Here is a 19,730-nt window from a genome sequence, read left to right as displayed (position 1 = left end):
CACGCACCCTTCATCTGTCAAGTTATAGTTGTGTTCTTCCTTATCATATTTTACTGTTCTTTTTTGCTAGCGCCTACTCCTTGCAGTCTCAGAGGCGTAAGTTTTTCACTGCATTCTGTTGATTTATTTTCTACAGTTTCTTCCATTGGCTCCCTTTGGCAAACTGCACATGATGAATGAAGGCATTTTTCCACATACAAATGTTTATCTTTCTGAAATGTTTCTAAATTCTTTGTAGCTGTCAGATTATATTGACTCACACTTCACTTTCACGCACTCAGCACATGTGAAAATTATGTTCTGTTTCATTTTCATCATGTGTGCAGGGCCGCGGGCGTCTACAGCTCATCAGCTTGATCTCTGGAGTCGGAAAAAAACATCCAAGCATCCTTTCATCTCATTCTTTTTACAAGCTACATATCCAGTCTCTTGTTTCTTCTATTTTCACATGAGCCTCACTGGGCCCCAGCCAGAGATAAATGACCGAATGGAGGAACAGCTGATACCACCAAATTCACTTCTGTGTGAGAAGCAAACGTTGTGTGTATGGATGTTATTTTTCAATTCATATTCTGTCATCTAGAACTTTGTTCAGTCCAAATTCACAGTTCAGATGGGGATTTGAGAAGAAAGGCAGGAAAAAATACATAATCAGTGATCCAGGATTACTTTCTACATTAGCTTAAAACCTCAGGCTTAATGGCTCCTTTCAGTACATAGAAGTGGCTAAATGTAGCAGCTCTGAGCCAGAAGTCTTTTCCATGAGGAAGGAAGAACAACGAGGGTACACATTGTGAATGACAGTAATAGCTTCATTTATGACAACATTCGTGCTAATCAGTATCAGCAAACAGGAAAACTGAAAGTCTTTTGACCATGGTGATGATATAGTACACAAAGAAACATTTTCTCACTTATTTTGACAGTAACTGTAGCCTTAAATGTCTGTCACATAATACCTGATGTGACTTTTATGCTGGTGCTGTCAGGGTTGTTGATTTCTCTAAATATTCTAGCCAAATGTTGCATTTTGTTAACTCCATAAAGCCTTGATAACTAAAAACCCAGTTTGTATATCCTTGGTTTTGAAAGCTCATTTGACAGATTTTTAAACACATTTGAGTTTCCTCCATTACCACCACATCTAGGCCACTATAATTATTTATGATTCTCCCTTGTTTGTCTTGTGGTGTGTGTGTGTGTGTGTGTGTGCGTGTGTGTGTGTGTGTGTGTGTGTGTGTGTGCGTGCCACCTGCCCAGCGGGAATTCATCCTAGAAAACTGGGATGAAGATTAAGATATCCACAGACTTTACCTTGTTCTCCTCTCGCCTCATTATTCAATCGCCCCCGTTATCCTGAATTCCCCTGCCCTCTCGCTTTCATCCTTCCCCTCAAGCGCAGTTTGTTCACAACATTGTCATCCTTCCTGCAGCAGACGCTTTAGCAGCCCACAGTTGATGCGTTAAAATTTCGTTAGTGTGATGCTGACTGTGAATGGTGATGTTTCAATGTGCATGGCTGGTGTATTCATATAAGCAACCTTCTGGATTGGCTGTGAATTCAAACGCACCATTTATATTGACAGAATCTGACCAAATGTTTCTCTGAAATAAATCATTCATTTTTCTGTTTATAAAGGCCAGCATCATAATTTCCTTTTCTGATCCAGGTTCTAATAACAGCATAAATTTTCTTATGGGCATTTGAGCCAAAAATGTGAGTTTGTGTTTTCTATGAATCATTAAACATGATGCAGGCCTTTGTTTCTGTTTTTTTTCCATTTGTTTTTTGGGAAGCTAAATAACATTTAACTTAATGTCCAAAACAATTAGTTTGGTCACATTGTGACTCAGTTAACCTACACAAGATGCAGATTCTTTAATTTTTTTTTATTTTGATTGTGAAAGTTCAAAAATATGTAGTATTTAACACCTAAACTAGAAACTAATTCAACATTTTCATTAATTGTTATTGCTATAACATTTTATGGTTAGTTTTTCTGGTAACACTTTATTTGACCTGCTGTGAATAAGACACAGTCATAAACATAACACTTGTAATAAACATGAGTTCGTCTTCATGAATATTTATGACTGTTGTCATAAAGTGTCATTTGGTAAATCATGATCTGATCTGACATAAATTTCTTATAAAGGTATTACTGATTAAACTTTAGCTTTAGCTCTTTTATTTTTAATCAGTAATACTTTTATAACAAATTTATGTCAGATCATGATTTCTTCGTTAATGTCAAGTTGTCATAACAAACATTTTGAATGATGTCAACTTTGTATTAAAAGTGCTATTAGTTGCCGAATGACATTTTATGACGTCAGTCATAAATATTCATGAAAACTTACTTACGTTTATTACAGGTGTTATGTTTATGACGGTGTCATGACAGCCTTATTCAGAACACGTCAAATAAAGTGTTACCGTTCTGATTATTATTTTTTTTTAATATTACAACTTGTGAAAGAGAATGAAATAAAAGATAACAAAAAAGATTTTTATTTTTTTATTGAAGTAAAAAAACTGCATTAACAGTGGAATATGAGTAGCTTATAAAAATGACATGAAAGGTGTCATCTGGACAAGACAAGTCCAGATGTTCTAAATTGGGGGTGAAAATTAATGCGATTTAAAAAAAAAAGTCCACAAGAGCAAATTCAACATTATATCAAATAAAGTTGGGTATGAAACATCCAAAACTGGAAAGGAATAAAATGTCTGAATGTTACATCTCTTCATGTTGTTTTTATTTGGATTTCTGATTTTCCTTTTTTTTTTTTTTACCACAGCTTCTTGTTCCTAGTTTCTCTTGTTCTGTTTTCCCCAGTTTCCCTCCTGCTGAATATTCTCAATCAGCTCACCTGTTTCCCTTCACCAGAAGCCCGTCTCACTACTCTTTCTCTGCCAGTTCTCAGATCCTCTGTACTACACACTCCGTGTTCCCGGCATTTCTTTGATTTTGCCTTTGGACCTTCACTGCCTCAGATTAATTATTAAAGTTTTGTGTTTTTGGTACAACCACCTGCCTGTTTGCCCACTCCTGGTTGCCTACATTTGGATCTTTCAAAAGCTAATTCGAATGAGATTTCTCATCGACTCAGACTTGTTTCTTGTTTTAGTTTCTTGGGTTTTGAATAAGTTTAAAGTTAGGTAAGATAAGTTATATTCTCTTATTTTGGGTTATGTGAAATTGAAAGCAATAAAGCTAGAAATATTATAACTTTTTATAAATTAACAATTGAAAAGCAATATTATAGTAGTATTTTGTTATACTATTAGAGCATATAGCCAATTATTTTGTCATATGGGTCCCTGCATTTCAGGGAAATCCCCCCAAAAATCTATTTTGGCTGCTGTTACTCATTTTGCTCACAAAGAACTCATTAATTTCACAGTTTAAAATGTGGTTTTAGACTACGATTTATCTGTTTAGATAGATTGTTTTAGAACAACCCCATAATATAGTAATTTATTACACTGTTGGCTAAACGATAATGTGGAAATATATCAAAAATGTTGATTAAATTGGCCATTTTTACATAATTTATTACAACAGGATGAAGTTATGTCAGAGTGACCTTTTAGAAAGAGGCATAAAGTCTTCATAGTAGAGTGAAGCTAATGACTATTTCTGCTATTTCTAGCCACATAAAACAAGTCTAACTAAAAATGATTTCACCAGAGCCAACCAATCATCTTTGTCCTTTTGCATGATGCAGTTCCCTTACAAAAAAAAGCCCATGAAAATCACATGTGACTTTCACATGTGGTTCACACAAATTTTTACATGTGAATGATGTGATTCACATGTGAGTCACACATTTCCACATGTGATCACATGAAAATCACATGTGAAAACGTAATTTTTTTGGTGGATTATGTGATCACATGTGATTTTCATGGGATTTTTTTGTAAGTGTTAAGCTTGTTGCCATTTTTCTGAAACAAACGACGTTCAGTTAGATCTACTTAGGCTGCAAACGGTGCCAGTCGGCCTGAACAGCTGAGTAACACCATTGGTGTTATTTCAAAACAACTACAGGAAAAATAAAAGCAGGCCATTGCAACAGTAACGAAGAGTTGTGTTTTCTGAATAGATAAGGGGCTATCTTTATGAGCCAGAATATACAAAGGAAGAACTGTTGTGAGAGGAAAGCATGGTGAGACAGAGCAGAGGGAGTATTTTATCTTATGCCCTATTGCCTCTGCTGCTATGAGTAGAACTTGGTTAGGCTACAGCTCGACTGTTCGTCCAGGGGTAGGAGTCTGGATTTATTTCATTAGCATTGTGCCATTTGTTTTCTTTCAATCTATCTCATTGCGGTTTGTTGACATCCAAACCCTGTGAAGTGAATCATATATTATCAGTTACTTAAGATTAGGAATCTGTCAATGCTGAGTCCCAGTCTAGTATTTCATTAAATTTAATCCAATGAATGTCATGGGTGCTTCAAAACTCTGAAGCTTTAAGGTGAAATGAAATATGACTACCGGTACATGTCATCAGTTTTATACTTTGTTTCACAGTGACATTCTGGATGTTTCAGGCTCCCTTTTTCGTCACAATGGCAGATGTTTTGTCCCGACAGATGTTCCTGTAGGTGAGCTGCAATAAGCTGGTCCAACATGTGGTTTACTAAATTAGTTGTGACAACAGTATGGAGAGGAGCTACTGGTTGTTGTAGAAGTTGCCTTTTGATCACCCAATTTACAACTGACTCTGTGCATCCAAATGTAAAAGATTACTTAGTGTGATACTGCAAAAAAACAAATTCTCAGTTTATTTTTTTTTTAAAAAAAGCTTCTTCTACTGATTTGTTTATTAATTTCCAATAACACTTTGTTTCTCTATCACACAATGAACTTGTTAAATAGACCATGTGTTACAAGATATGGGATCAGAAACCATACATTAGCAACAGTGGCAATAGGTAGAGTTGGTCAAATGGTCAACATAAAGGGTGAAACAGGCTTAAACTAAACTAAGTGGAAATGCAGAATTTGAAAAAATTACTTGTACAAACCATAATGCAGTTTTGCAAGAAAACAAATCTGTCTTGCTAAACATTAGCTGTGGAGAAAAAATGGCAATGCACCTTGCTGGGAGTGCAGATGTCAAAATTAGGACATTAAAAGATGTAATAAAGAACCCAAATTATTACCAAATATTAAGATCAGGACATCCATACATGATATAACCTAAACTGAAAACCAAGAATTGTTATATAGCAACTATCTGCAAATGTAAAAACATCCTTATCTTTATAGAGCTGATTTGATTAGCACAATTGTTTCTCATTTTTGTTTACTGCTTCCACTTTCAGCCTTGTTATTCCAGCCTCTGTTGCACTGAGAGACGGGTCAGCAGTAAAACAAATATGAAGGGCATGCGTATTTGCTTCCACACTGGGAGTTTAGTCCATGTTGACAGACCATAATCGCCTGCCAAATGTCTCATCTGACTGGCTATGAGGTTGGTTGCTCTCTTCCAAAAACACAGCAGACCCCACTCTTCATTAACAAAACAAATAGAAATACTCCCTACCATAAAAACATGATAAACTGGCAAACAGCCACTTTGGTCCAGAGCAGACAAATTTAATAGACAGTTATGATTACCGCAGACGCCACACCTCCCCTGATTCCAAGAACAACAGTTAGGCAACTCAATTTACCTTAATGTCTTTGGAGGAGAAAGCCAGCCTGCCACACTGAAGCAGCAGCTCGATGCGAATGAGCGCTCGTTACATGATAATAGATGTATGTAATTGCTGAAGTGTTGATTGCTACCCCCCCTCCAAAAAAAACGATTCCATCAGTGCAGAATTTTCTGTTTCATTAAGCCATGGTCAGAAATAATAAAATAGCCATCTGTAGACCAAAAAAAGAAAGAATGGAGGCTGATGGTAAGGAGCAATTTAGAGACACTTAAGTTTTAATGGTGCTTTATTAATTCATCTATCCTTGCTTTTCTGAAGGCCCCATCACGGCTTTTAATCGTGCTGGCTGTATTAGTGAGTTTTTGCCGAGTGTGTGCTTTTTGTTGTTTAATGCATCACTGGCTGGCTGTGCACCAGCTCACCACTTGCTTTTATGATCAAACACTGGAATCCACACTTCATTGGGAATGCAAAAGCATCCTGATACAGAAGCTTTAGAGTCACAAGTGCTGACTCATCTTGCCTGGAGAAGAAATGGAAGCTTTTTGTGTTTTGTTCGTAAAAGTGCTGTTTAACTTCAGTACCTCAGCTTGTATGTTTGTGACGATGTCACTCTTTCTTTTCCCTGTGCATCACTATGCACATGCATCCTCCTCATTTGTTTGTGACAATAGAGGAAGAATATGACTAATCCAAGACGAGGCTGATGGAGAGAGAAAGAAAGAGAGAGAGAGGGTCTTATGAGCCAGAAAATGATGTCAGTAAAGGCGGCTCGTTTGGTGACGGTCTGTGTGCAGGAAAGCCCCTATCATGCCCAATCAGCTGCTGTTTCTGCATGACTAATGCTGAAATAACATATCATTGTCAGACACGGCATGTTCACACAGCTGTTTCATTTTTTTTCTTCCACAGGCACTCAGCGTTAGCCTTTGATGCACATACACACTTTTCTGCACGCAAACTCATCCTTATCTTTCTGGATGACACCATTTTGCTCTCTAACAATCTTGCTAATTATAATTGTTAATTAATTCTCTGCCTGTGTCCTCATCAGGAGACTAATAACCTACATTTCCATTAATTAGACCTTCAACCCCTCGCTCCCTCTCTCAGTCTCTGTGTCCCACACCAATCCACCCCATCGTCCCCCTGCTCTCCTGCCTCTCTCTTCCTGCCTCGTAGGATCTGCGAAGGACCACATCCGTGCATGGACAGTGATTACTCGTGTGTGTGTGTTTGTATTTCTGACATTGAGAGGGTAAGCATTTGTTCACTCTGTAGGAACTGAAATATGATTTGGTCCAAAACAGCTTGAAAGCATTACGTTCTTTAGGCCTAAAGAAATTGACATTGTGGAAATACGGATTGTTTTTCTGTTGAGTTCGACGTAAATATTAAAACTCTGCCTCTGTTTGGGTTTTGGACCTTAACAAGTTTCCTCAAAGACCCTGGTGTTGGGTTTTACAAACACATGTGGTTACATAGCAATTATGGCAAAGCTGCCATATTTAAAGCTCACCAGCCAACAGGATCTACTTGGGTTTCAGTGTTTGTTGCCCAAAGCACATGCAATGGCTTGAAATCAGCAGGGTTTGTAATTATTGAACAACATGGTGTTCAAACTGAACCTCTGCTGTTCTGCTCTGTGATGCCAAATACGATAGTGGATTTGCTGCTGGTAACCTCTGCAAGACATAAGACCTGAACAAAGAGAGCAGAAATTGTCTCTACCTTACAAAAATATGCAGAGGAGGGGCATAAACTTTTAATTTTGTAAATTCTTGTTTTTTTTTTTTATGTGGAGACATTCAGATTACATTTTACTCTTATTTTTCAAATTTTGTCACCCAAAAATTATTTCTCTGGGAACAAAACAATAAATTATTATTATTCATCACATATTACTTCTCTGACGGTTAATAGTTTGAGGCACCCCCATTTATCATTTGCGTTTAGCATTTTCCCATGATAACATTTTCCTGGTTGGAGCGCACAGAGAGAGGGTTTTTTGAGTGTGGTGAAGCATTTCTGAGTTATTTTTTTCAGAATTTTGAATCTGAGCTTTTTCAGAACAGATATTCATTTGAAATCTCCTGCTGTGACCTTTGGAAAGATTCCCAGTGCCTTTGGAATAGAAACTGGCCCACAGCTTTTAGGGGTGACAAGTGTGTTATCAATAGTTTTGTTCAAAACAATAATTTTTTAATGCACTCCCTCCACCCTACCTTAATAAACACATTCAAATGTCTGTCTGGATTTTAAAGGGACATAATATTTAAAAGTTTAATCCCCTCCATCCACTGCTATCGTCTCAATAAATCTTGTTCTCCTCCTCCCATTGAATGCTGAACTTATTTGACTGATGACCTTATTTGTAACATTTTTTGTTGGTGTGTGTGTAATTACGATCAATAGCCTGCTATCCCTTCTCAGAAGGAAACTACCATTCCCTTTCGGCTCAGCTGACCTGGTTTCAGTGCAGAGTGGGGCACTGTTGTGTTTATCATGTCACCACTTGTTCTGATCTCAGATCATTGATATGCAGTAGACATGTTGCCGCTGCTCATTCCTCAGGCCTGGTGATCGTCACGTCACACAGATCAAATCTTAGACCAGAACCAAATTGAACATTCCTCGGATTCTCTGCCTCTGTTGTTGTTGGATGTTTTCTGGTCCAAGCAGGGCTCTTCCTCTCTTCTTCCTCTTCCTCCTTCTGTTTGGCTCAATAGGAAGTAGGAAGCAGTTGGCACTTGAATACTGTACTGATTGTGGCAAAATGGCAGCTTCTGCTTTCTCCATCCTCCTTGCTGTGGTTCCCTCACCCTCTCCTGAGAGAAGTAACCCAGATTTCAAAATGAATCGCCGCCTATTCCCCTCAATCTTTCTCTCTCTCGCTCTCTCTTTCTCTACTTTTTCCACGCTCTCTTTCTCTCTTATTCTCTCTCCATCTTTCATCCTCTTCCTCGTAAAACCGAATCAATCTTGGAAAGAGAATACCACCTCTCCATCTCGTACTCCCACTCACCCTGCCTCCGGGTTAAAGGATATATACCACTTCAATCCTGTGTTTGCGTCTTTAAAAACTTGAACCACTCCAATTGCCTGTTGCATTCATTTGAAGTTATGTTGTCCTTTTTCGTTTCTTGAGCTGCTTCTCCTCTCCTAGCCGTTGCTTTTTCTGGCTTCTCTACCTCATTTTGGGGGTTTGTTTGTTATTTTTTTCTTGTTTGAGTTGACCAGCCACAGGTGCACCCCAAATTTTCAATTGAAGGCATTCAGACGAAGAGTCAAGGACAGGAAGAGGGACGACTGTTTTTGGCAAGGATTTTCTTACAAACTAAGGTATTTTAAGTACAGCTTGGTGCACATCTTTAGTATTTTCCATCACGTGTTTGTATCACTAGACCATTTTTAATTCCATTCATCTATTTTATCTGCTTCTTTGCTGAAACATCATCATTTTATCATTTTTTTTTTACCTAGTCTTATTTATTTATTCATTGAATCTCATTTATCATTCAGCAGCATGCAACTCACTTCTTCCATCTAGTATTTGCCATTTTGCATTTTTTCTCTGCACGTCCCATCCCTGCAGACGCGCTCATGTTATTCTGGTCCAAACTTTTCTGCAGAAATAGGACTAATTGCTAATAAGGGCAGGCAGGAAGACGATGAGAGGATGCAGGCTCCAATACTGAAGCAGCTGGTGGGGTGTTGTTGACATGGCAACAGGAGGTAGTTGACATAACGACTGAGGTATGGGTGGAGGTGTGGGTATTCATAGCAAATGAGGGGTGTAGCAGGATGGACAGCCAGTATGTGGGACACACAGCAAGTAGAGCTAATTGTTTAGCTTCTCTGAGTTTCTCAGGAGACTTTTGTCTGTATTTGAATTAACCTTCCTGTCTTCTTCATCATGCCTCTCCTTTTTCTTTTCATTCGCTTTGTCCTTGTCACTCTCTCTTCACTCCTTCCATCACCTTCTTCTCGATCTTTCCCTTCATCACGCCACTCTGTCTCTGGTCCCTATCCTACATTTCTTCTTCCATTAATATCACTCCTGTCTCTGCATGACCTATTATGTCCTTTGTCCTCCATGTCCTTGGCCTCACCTTCTCCCGTCACCCACCTTCCCCAACACACAGCTCTCAGCCTCCTCTTCCTGCATCCCTCAGACATCATGTCCACCCCGGTTTCCCCGTCCCCCTCTCTCTCCCCCCTGACGCTGACCTCCCCCACATCGCCATCCTCCGCGCTGCCCTCGCCCCTCTCCCCTCCGCCCAGGGTGCCTGTGTTTCAGAGGAAGGGAGCGCTCAAACACAAGAGGATTGTCGAGGTGAAAGACCATCAGTTCACAGCACGCTTCTTCAAGCAGCCCACCTTCTGCAGCCACTGCACCGACTTTATATGGTAAATCACACACACACACAAATTCACACACTGTTGCACATTCACAAAGAAACCACCCCAGCAGATCATATGCTGCCTCCTCAGGCGTCCCAACTCCCAATCTAGTGCTGGCTTTCGCCGTTTTTTCCCTTTTTCTCCAATTCCAGCTGCCAGCTGGAGATACTGCCCACACTGACCTGATGTGTTCACACAAGCTCATCTCCACACTGCTGCCCACACCATGCAGGAGTCAGTTTGGGAACTTCATGCGCTGTCTCACACAAAATTCACACAAGCAAAACCCTGCCGGGACTAAGCAAGAATTAATATGAAATTGAATTTTACACTAAAATATAACACATTAATGGACTCACCGAGGATTTGTTTATTTCAAAGCATCCAAAACATTCATTCCACTTTTTTTAGATAATACATCCTTTTCAAAAAGTGCATGGATGACTTTCAGATGTGTTTGTAAAAAAACAAAAAATAATAGATTTTTGGCCAAAATTGCTCACACCCCTGGTAGATTTATGTTAAAACCCATCTTTTAATTTGACCAACATGTTTTGTTTTTTTCAGACTATAAGTAATATTAAGGTTTTAAAGCAGCCAGAGTGCCTAAAGATTAGGGTGATGGCAACGAGGCATTCCAGCCTTAAAGACTTGGAGCTCATCACCACAGATAAATTGTCAATATACCAGTGGAAAAGTGCAAAAAGTAATCAGCAATTATAAATAGGGTTTGATTGGTGTCATGCTTTTAAAAAAATCTCATTAATTATTGAGAACAGTATAAATAATGTTTGATATTGATATATTAAGCATATATATTAATTAGATGTGGCTAAAGAGGTTTTTTTAAATTGATTTGGGATTTGGAAGATTTTAGTGTCTTTTGAAAAATAACTGCCTCGTTTCATGTCAAAAATAACCTCCTCAGTCAAATGGAAATCATTTTCTGTCTAAACTTGCCAGCGTATGATCAGTTTCTGATTTTGTAAATTGGATTTCCTTTGTCCACCTAAGCGCACAACGTGGATTTAGAAATTTAAACACATCTGTGACAAATAATTACATGAAACCCTGAATGCAAATTTTAAAATAATGTAAAAACATTGTTAAAGCTGCATATTCAGCTATTTACCAATATTGTTCAGTCCAAGCATAGAAACCTTGACTCCCTGACTCTTCATCTGTTGCCATTTGCATGCTTCTGTCTCTTTCATTCATTATTTAGCTTTTTGTTTTGAAACCTTCAAACAGTTCACATACAACAAACTAATTGCTCGTCATGCTAAAAAATCTCATTAATGAACTGAATGATATACAAACCTAATTACAATGCACAGTCATTACAACCGAGGAATTTCAATATCTGATATTCTGCTTTCTTTTATTCCTAAAACTAATCTTAGGGATATTTCAGCATAGTCACCTGGTTCAGTGTAGTCTTTTCTTTTGTAACATTCATAACATGTTAGCAGTGTGTCTAGCGTAACCTTCATTTGACTTAGATATTATTCAATTTGCTGTACCTGGAGGTCATTCAGTCATGTGATTCAGTCCTATGAAATAAAAATAAAAAATACTCATTGTAAAAAAATACCCCCTCAGTTTTATGTAAGCTGCAATTTAGTTCAGTCTAATTTTATGAGATACATTTTGCTGCTACTCATGTTGAGGTTTTCTCAAGAACAGATTGTTAGAAATTTTGCTGGTGATGTATGATGTCCATTTGGGTGGATAGTTAACTACAATTTCCTCAGAAAAATAAAATATTTCCAAATTTTTCTCACCTGGGTCTCTTGGCACATTCTGTTTTCTTTGAAGCTTATTTTTGCGTAACTTTTACAATGCTATTGTAAATTGCATCTAATTTCGTCAAGTTTTAGGGGGGATTCTTGTAAAATTTCACAAAATAGAAGCTTTTATCACTAAGAATGCTATCAACTTTCTTATTTGTATGTTGAGGACTGAAGCAATAATGATATTCATTAAAAAATCTGAAAAAATACACCGATATACCTTTCAATATACCTTTCAAGCTGTAAAAAAGCCTTTTTTGTGTCCAAGGGACACAGGCAGAGAACAAAATTAAGGGACCCCAGAGGGTCAAATGACATTTCAAAGCTTTCAGAGAACTTGTGAAGAGCTGTTCACTATTTAAGTACAATACTCCAGATGGATTTGAAGATACAAGCTTTAAATTAAATTGTGAATTTATGAAAAAATATAGATGGGTTTCAAATTTACAGGTTTGTCAATCAGAACAGCTGAGGATTTTGTTTAAACAAAATTGCATCACAGGATCTATTTTCTGTACCTAAAACAAATGAACAGTAATTAATCTTGGTGCCAAAATTGAATCATATTTGAAATAATGTAATGCACATCCTTTAGCTGCAGTTATTTTGGTTCAAATACACTGACTAAAGCAAATAAAAAAATCAAGCTAGACCTCATTGTAGCTTTATTTGTTGCGTTTATTGCTCTGAATTGAATGCCTCTCTGTCATTCTTTTTTTTAACTAACTCAAGTATAGCAAGCTGAGGTTAGTAGGTTAATCCAGCTGCTTTACTTGCATGCCACTGAAAGTTGCACCACAATGACTGTATTTTGTTTATGACAGGAAATGTTTCAGAACACCGAGATTTCTCCTTCTCATAGTGGCTTTTTTCAGCCTGCTGACTAGCAGTGCTCAGTGATGGGTCAGAAAGGGGAAGGGTTTTGTTGCTCTATGCCTCAATTAGCTTCAGTACAGTCAGGTCACTCTTGCTCTTTTTTCCTGGGATCTCATTAAGCTGACTTTAAATGGCAGACGCACTATGCTGGAAAATTTCAGCAGTCTTGAGAAAAGTGTTTTTAAGACCTTAGTTAAATTTAAGTGGCATAGTCAGGATGATAAAAAACAGAAAAAGAACTGAGCCCAAATATCCAAACTGACAACTTTTGAGTTTAGTTTGGCCTCCTCATTATTATTTCAGTGGATGATGCTGAACTAAAAGATATTTCACTCCCAAATACCAGACAGATCAAGCAGGACTGGCAGGATTGTACACTTTCAACACTAACTTTTGTGTTTTTATTTTTTAGATTAAAGTTTGCATTTTAGAAAATATTTTCAGCAGTTTGTAATGTAATTGTGTGAAGAAGGCAGTGTAACAAGTTAAAAAACAAACTTACTATTCCTGGTGATGAAGAGCTGACCTTGACAGTTTTACAAAAACAGTTTCATGGAATTTTTATTTTTTTTTTCTGAAAAATTAGGAACAGTGAAGTAACTACCAAACAAGTTATAGTCAACCTCTGACACTGATATTCTTTAAACAAACAAAAAACGATACCAAGCTGCGAGTGTGTTGAGTTTATAGAAGACTTCATAGCAGCCATTTGTGTGTAGAAGAGCGCGTATGCGTGGGCATATGGTGGGGATGTACCATATGTTGATGCAGGGCGCCAACTCTGCCAGCAGCCTCTGGGTATCTTTCAGGACTTTTCCCCAACTGGCTGCTGTCTTTGCTGGCAGCAGCTGAACTTATTTCAGGGTGAAAACCGTCTTCCTTTAAACAAGATGTCAGCGCAGCGGCCCTCACCTGGCTGTCTGAGGCCCCTGGAGGGTTTTCCTGATTAATTAAAAGATTAACGTTATAGTGATTACTTTGTTTTTTGAGTCAATGTGCAGAATTCAGGAAGCTGAATGTTGTTGTCTTTTGCAACTTATTTATTATAACGGAATTATATCTCGGTGATATTCGGAGGAGGTTAAAAACATGATTTTTTAAAACTGTTTAACAATACATGATGAATGAGAAAAACTGCAGATCTTACATAGAGAAACTTCTTTTCTCTGTAGAAGAGGATGAAAAGCCCAGGTTTTTCATGTGGAGCATTGCAGTGAAACTAGGTTGGATGCAGCAGTCAACAAGCAAGAGGCAGGGTACGTTCTTCCAGTCCATCAAAAGTCCAACGCAGCATCACGGAGGACTTACAACTGTATCACACAGAGTCAAGCCAAAACTTCAGTAACTAGTTAACTTAATCTGCATGTTTTTGAACTCTGTGAGCAGTGCAGGTTCTTAATAAGGTCCACATGGGCGTATAAACAGCCTTAACAAAGGGAGTGCACAGTGAAAACATATTTTAAGAAATACATAGTAATCGTGGCCTAAAAAAGTTTTCTATTGCTGCTGTGTATGTGTTAGGTGTCAGTTTGGTGAGTCTGAAGCTCCAGGTGTTAAGTAGGTGTCAGCTTGCTGGGAACAGGGAGACAGGCTTTATGCAGGGCTGCCCTGCATTTGATCCTGGTCTGGAATTTGATATCATTTTCTGCATAAATCTTTTGGTTTGGGGTGCAGGCCAGTGCACCATTCATACAAGAACTGCCACAGAACTGTGCAGAAGAAAACTGGAGACAACTTCCACACTCTGGAAAAGAATGCATTCGTTGTGGTGGAAAATATGACTTTTTTACTGCAAGACGACATTACAAATTTTAACATGTGCCGTTTAATCTCAATCCAAGAATGAAAGAAGATTCCTTATCATATTCTTGTTCCTGAGCCCTAAATTTCTTTTCATGCATTGGATACAATGATACATCCACACATACATGAGTTGGTATGAATAGTAAAAAAAAATAATAGCAATATAACTTTTGCAATTTTGAAAAGGAGTAGAGTAAGTTCTTATTTCGCAGCATAGTGTCTTTACCTGCTGTGCTCCACACTCTGACACTACGTGTATGATTTATAAGTCCAAGGTCCTAAATACATGCTGTTTATGAGTTTATTGATGTTGATCAAGGATTAATAACTTTTTAATAATGTAAATTAAACTCATATCCCCATTTGCCTTGGAAACACTGCGTAAGCAATTCATTGTGTCTATGTTGCTGCGGAAACTCAATAAGTCAAGTTCAAAAACACAGAGATACTGCTGCTGTTCAAGAATGCAGTATATCTGGATGGAAATGAAAATTTATGTGGAACAATTGATATATAAAATTAATTCAACATCGTCTCTGGTGATACCTTTGCACAGTACACCTAACCTGCTTTAAGTATAGATATAATATGTGTCATTACGGTCCACCAGTACGGGACAAATACAGAAATATGTTCCCATATTTACCACTGTTTTCTAAATTGTTTAAATGCTTAACGCTTAGATTAAGTGTTATAACTGTAGCTGTTATAAAATGATTCAGCTCACACTGAGTCAGATGTTTTCTTTCAATTACAGTTTATGCATTTTAGCATTTCTACATGATTTACATGCTTTTCATTGATTTGCTTAGTGAAATATGCAAGTCTACCTCAGGACTTGGTACAGACTTTACATTGATCCATGTTTAAATTAGATTTACATGAAGCCTCAATGATGACTTCAACTCAGTTACAGCTACAGTGTGTCACTGCATACCTCAAAATATATAAATGAAGCCCCACTTTATTTAATCATGTATCCTCTCCAAATTAAACAAAGTGACATGTAAATATTTGACTTCAGTAGAAATGTTTTCTACTCAGTTTTCAAGCCAATCTTTGCCACCATCCAAGACTTTTACATTACTGTATGTTGCTTATTTCCATCTGTAAGCTGTAGTTACCAATTTCCCATTAGTAAACTAAAATTTTTGTATGAGAAAACAGTAATACATTTACATTAATTTACACAACATGTCTTTTTTAACACCAAACTAAACATAAATGTCTAAAATAGTCGCCGATGATGAAGAAAGGAAAAAGATTCAAGAGGAAATGAGTAGTAACGTCTTCTCTAATTTAATGTGACAGATTACTTGTCATTGTCAGAATCTCTGAGGACAATTAATGACAAACCAGCTTTAATAGATAAATAGGGAGGAACCAAATCTCAGAGGCACGAGCAGACAAATTCCCCCATAGACATAAAATATTTTCACCTGTGGTTTATCTTTCCTTTGATGAAATGTTTAGCACACTTTTACATGCTGATAACAGCGTGGATGTGGGCAGATGGCAGAGAAGAGGTGGAAAGCTTATCCGAGCATGTTCCCTGAATGGCAGCAGTGAGTTCATTAAGTCCCAGTTGTTTGTGAAAACCAGTTGTAAAATAGTCAGGTGTGACAGATGGCACCAGTTTCGCACAGTGGTTCATACAAAGCAAAGACTTCTACATGCTTATAAAAGAAGAAAATAGTGGTCAGTGATAAAATGCATCCATTTTAAAATGTTGCTGACATGTTTGGTGACATTTAGTGTTTTTGCAATCAGTTGCTTAGTTATAGTTTGTCAATAAAACAGCTTTGTTAGATTTGTGGATGCCATATTGAAACATTCACTCAAGCATTTTCTCCTACAGTGACCAGCTTATTATTCAATATTCACACAGCGTTTTGTTACACATTCAATGGGCCATATCTGCTTCAAGGGTTTACATTTAAATGGCAGTCATTTGTTTTAATTTGTCCTACTGGAGAGTTGTTCAAATAAATATTTGCTCTCATAAACTATCTACTGAAATAATATGTCATTAACTCAGTCAGCAGTTTTGATCCTCTTGACTTCAATTATTTTTGCAAATGCTTCAAACGAAGTGTACAGTCTTGGAGAACAGCAGCAATAACAATAATAACCAAGTTAGAGGAAGTCTTAAACGTAAGCTGACTCCACTTCATCCCCGATCTGCAATATCTTGGTGCGAATGAGCTCCCAGATGCAGCCAGACAGTTGGAAGGCAGTCAGGTGAGCTATCAAACTTTTATTTAACTAAAAGGAAGCTGGAAATGCTGCAACGCAGGAAGTCACAAATGGAGTGAACTAAAGAGAGCAGGAATACAAGCTGACATGATGATGAATAGTACCAGGTGAAACAAAGGCAAAGCGCTGACACCAAATAAAGGAAACTAGGGAGTGTTTAGAATGACGGCGGATGAGGACCGACATGATGCACGTGAAGTGATCAGCAAATCAGGAGCAGATCACTTAGAAAATAACTATAGTTTCTAAGTGATCTTAGAAAAGATCACATATGTATGAAAATATATGTATTTCTTATGTGTTCAGCAAGCAAAAGTCATAAATGAAAAACATCTTAATGAAACATCACAGGTTAGAGCAACTCACCTTCTATTTCCTAGCATTATGTCTGCAGCAGTCGTTTTTAAACATGTAAAAAGTAGCTTACAAACATATTAATGCTCCTTGAATATTGTGACACATTACACTGACAAATGTTAATTTATATTTGCTAGACCAACAAATGTTCAATTAAGAGTGAAAAAATATTATGTGGGGGGTTTTTTTGACACCGAAAGGGAAATCAACTGTAGTGTTTGTTTTCAACCCCCTTTGGTCTGATAACCCAAAATAAAGTCAGGTGAAATCAACTGTCTTCAGGTATAACCAGATCACAGAATAAATCCAACTGTCATGTGAAGGCATCAGAGGTCTTTTAGAGAACATAAGTCAACAAACAACAACATGGAGACCAAGGCAAAAAGGTCAGGAAAGACTCAAAGCAGTGCTGGAACATGAAGCTATATGGTACAAATATGTCACAGTTTAATCCGTAGTAAAAAGTGCACTGTGTTTAAAATGTTAGAATTTAATTTAAGAATGAATCATTAATGGAAAGATTCCAACCATGAGTTAAAACCAGGTCAGCATGTCCTGGACATGTGAGTAAGGTAATATTTAACATTATTATCCCATAAGTTTATTGTCCATGCTGTGCCACTTCCAATACTTTAAATACAGTAAAGAAATCTAAGCATTTTTTTCAGAATAACTACTCCTGTCTTTGTAAATTTACTAGCAAGGCTTTTCCAAGGAGAAGCTGGTATTGTTTACCTGTTAACTGAAGTATTTATTCAGTCTATTCAGTAGTTAAATCTAAGATGCACTTCTTCAGATATTTTTTTTTTAAATGCTCATCAAGCAAAGCAGTGAATACTCTGTAAATCCATATCTGGTTCTTTAGCGCCCCCTGCTGGCGAAACATCTATACTGTCCCAGCATCGGGGCTCCAGAGACCTCTGCTGCATGCTGATCAGGGATCAGATCTCCTCCTTCAAGCCCATCTTTAATCGTTTCTCAGCCACATGCTGAACTGATTGCTGATCGGTGATTATGGTCAGTTTAAACTCCCTGGGCTCATTTGGTATGATTGTTGTGGAGCTCTCCAGCGTATCTCCATTGCTTGACTTTTTAAACAACCAAATCAACTTGATTCACACCGAGTCAGCTGCTGAATGGACACTTTAGCCAATCAATGGCTTTAATTATTCAATTAAAGCTCTGAGGAGACACAGGGAGCAAGCCGGTGTTCTAGAAGAATTAAGCCTGTGTGCTTCTGTGTGACCAAGTCAGCTACTTGGCTCCTTCACAAAAAAATGTTCTGAGTTTCTTAAGCAACCATTGCAGGTTTTTTTTATTGACTTTCTTTTTACATAAATAGAGTTTGTTGAGGTTGAATGGGACAGTTTCACGTTGAAGAGGAATGAGAGCAGATTGTTTCTGTGTCCTAAGCCATGTGTCTTTCTCGTTCAGGGGCATCGGCAAGCAGGGATTCCAGTGTCAAGGTAGAGATTAGCCTGCTGTTTTGTTGCCTGTTATTTTTATTTTCTCTGATATAGCTCTGTGGAAAACTGGTAACAATTTTCAGGCTCATCCTCCCTGTTTTCTCCAGTTTGCAGTTTTGTGGTCCATAAAAGATGCCACGAGTTTGTCACCTTCACATGTCCCGGATCTGTGACTGCCCCCAGGCCTGATGTGAGTGTTCCTGTTATCGGCTTCTGCACTTCCATTTATATCCTCAAGTTTCCCCACCTTCGCCTGGACTTATGCGGCGCACCATCATCCACACACTTAGCCTTCCCGCTCGTCGCTGATGGCATGCGTGTGTGACTCATCCGTCAATCCGCTCTTCCTCTGCATCTCATCTGTGACATCTACGCTCATGTCATGTCATCCTGCAAGAGGATGTAGGGAGTTTAAGATAGAGAGGAAGGATGTGTGGCAGGGAGGGATGCAGGAGGGGGTGAGAAAGACTGATAAGAGTGAGAATTAGACGATGGTGAGAGCAGCAGACTCCTCAGCCCTCCTCTGTGTGGCATCTTGAGGATATTAGGGAGATTTGTCTTTTCCTCAGGAGAAGTGAGGTGACAGCAGTTATTAATAGCAACGAGGGAGGGTATACAGTTTGAGAGAAAGGATAGCGAAGTGGTTATTAAGCGATAAAAATGAATCATTCCTTCCTGTACAGTAAATATACGCTAACATACTCACAACCTTGCCTAGATGCAGTGAATTTCCTCTTCCAGTGGAGAAATCATATTGGCTTGTTCCATCATTAGTCACCCACACCATAAATGTGTGAAAATGTGTGCATATGGTTGTGCTGTTTAATGAGTGGTTTCTCTCTTTCTCTCTCTCTCTCTCGCACTTTTTTCTCTCTTTTTTTTTTTTTTGGTTGTTTGCTTGTTTGTTTTTTCATTCCAGGACTTGAAGAGTCGACACACATTTAAGATCCACACATATTCCAGCCCCACGTTCTGCGATCACTGTGGATCGCTGCTGTACGGACTCATACACCAGGGCATGAAGTGCACCAGTGAGTTTCAGCGTCCAGTCTGACCCGCTGCACTGTGCTGATATTCCTAATGAGCTGCTGGGTTTGATATC

The 19,730-nt window shown here is 38.1% G+C and overlaps 1 protein-coding gene across 4 annotated transcripts in view; it reads left to right on the top strand.

Moving 5' to 3' along the window:
- The window catches only part of prkcg (protein kinase C, gamma), a 44,469-nt gene that overhangs the window by 8,944 nt on the left and 15,795 nt on the right, over window positions 1–19,730 (top strand). For 2 of the 4 annotated variants that reach the window (XM_044115887.1, XM_044115888.1), the window contains exons 1-4: window positions 3,902–10,083; window positions 18,597–18,628; window positions 18,736–18,818; window positions 19,548–19,659. In XM_044115887.1, the coding sequence (XP_043971822.1) occupies window positions 9,590–10,083; window positions 18,597–18,628; window positions 18,736–18,818; window positions 19,548–19,659 (721 nt within the window). In that variant the 5' untranslated portion in view covers window positions 3,902–9,589. Of the gene's footprint in view, window positions 1–3,901; window positions 10,084–18,596; window positions 18,629–18,735; window positions 18,819–19,547; window positions 19,660–19,730 lie in introns of those variants that run through there. The other 2 variants (XM_044115889.1, XM_044115890.1) reach the window with 2 other exon arrangements.

Source organism: Gambusia affinis, linkage group LG05 (assembly GCF_019740435.1).
Source record: "Gambusia affinis linkage group LG05, SWU_Gaff_1.0, whole genome shotgun sequence".
Taxonomy (NCBI): domain Eukaryota; kingdom Metazoa; phylum Chordata; class Actinopteri; order Cyprinodontiformes; family Poeciliidae; genus Gambusia; species Gambusia affinis.
This window is presented reverse-complemented; position numbering and strand designations above follow the sequence as displayed.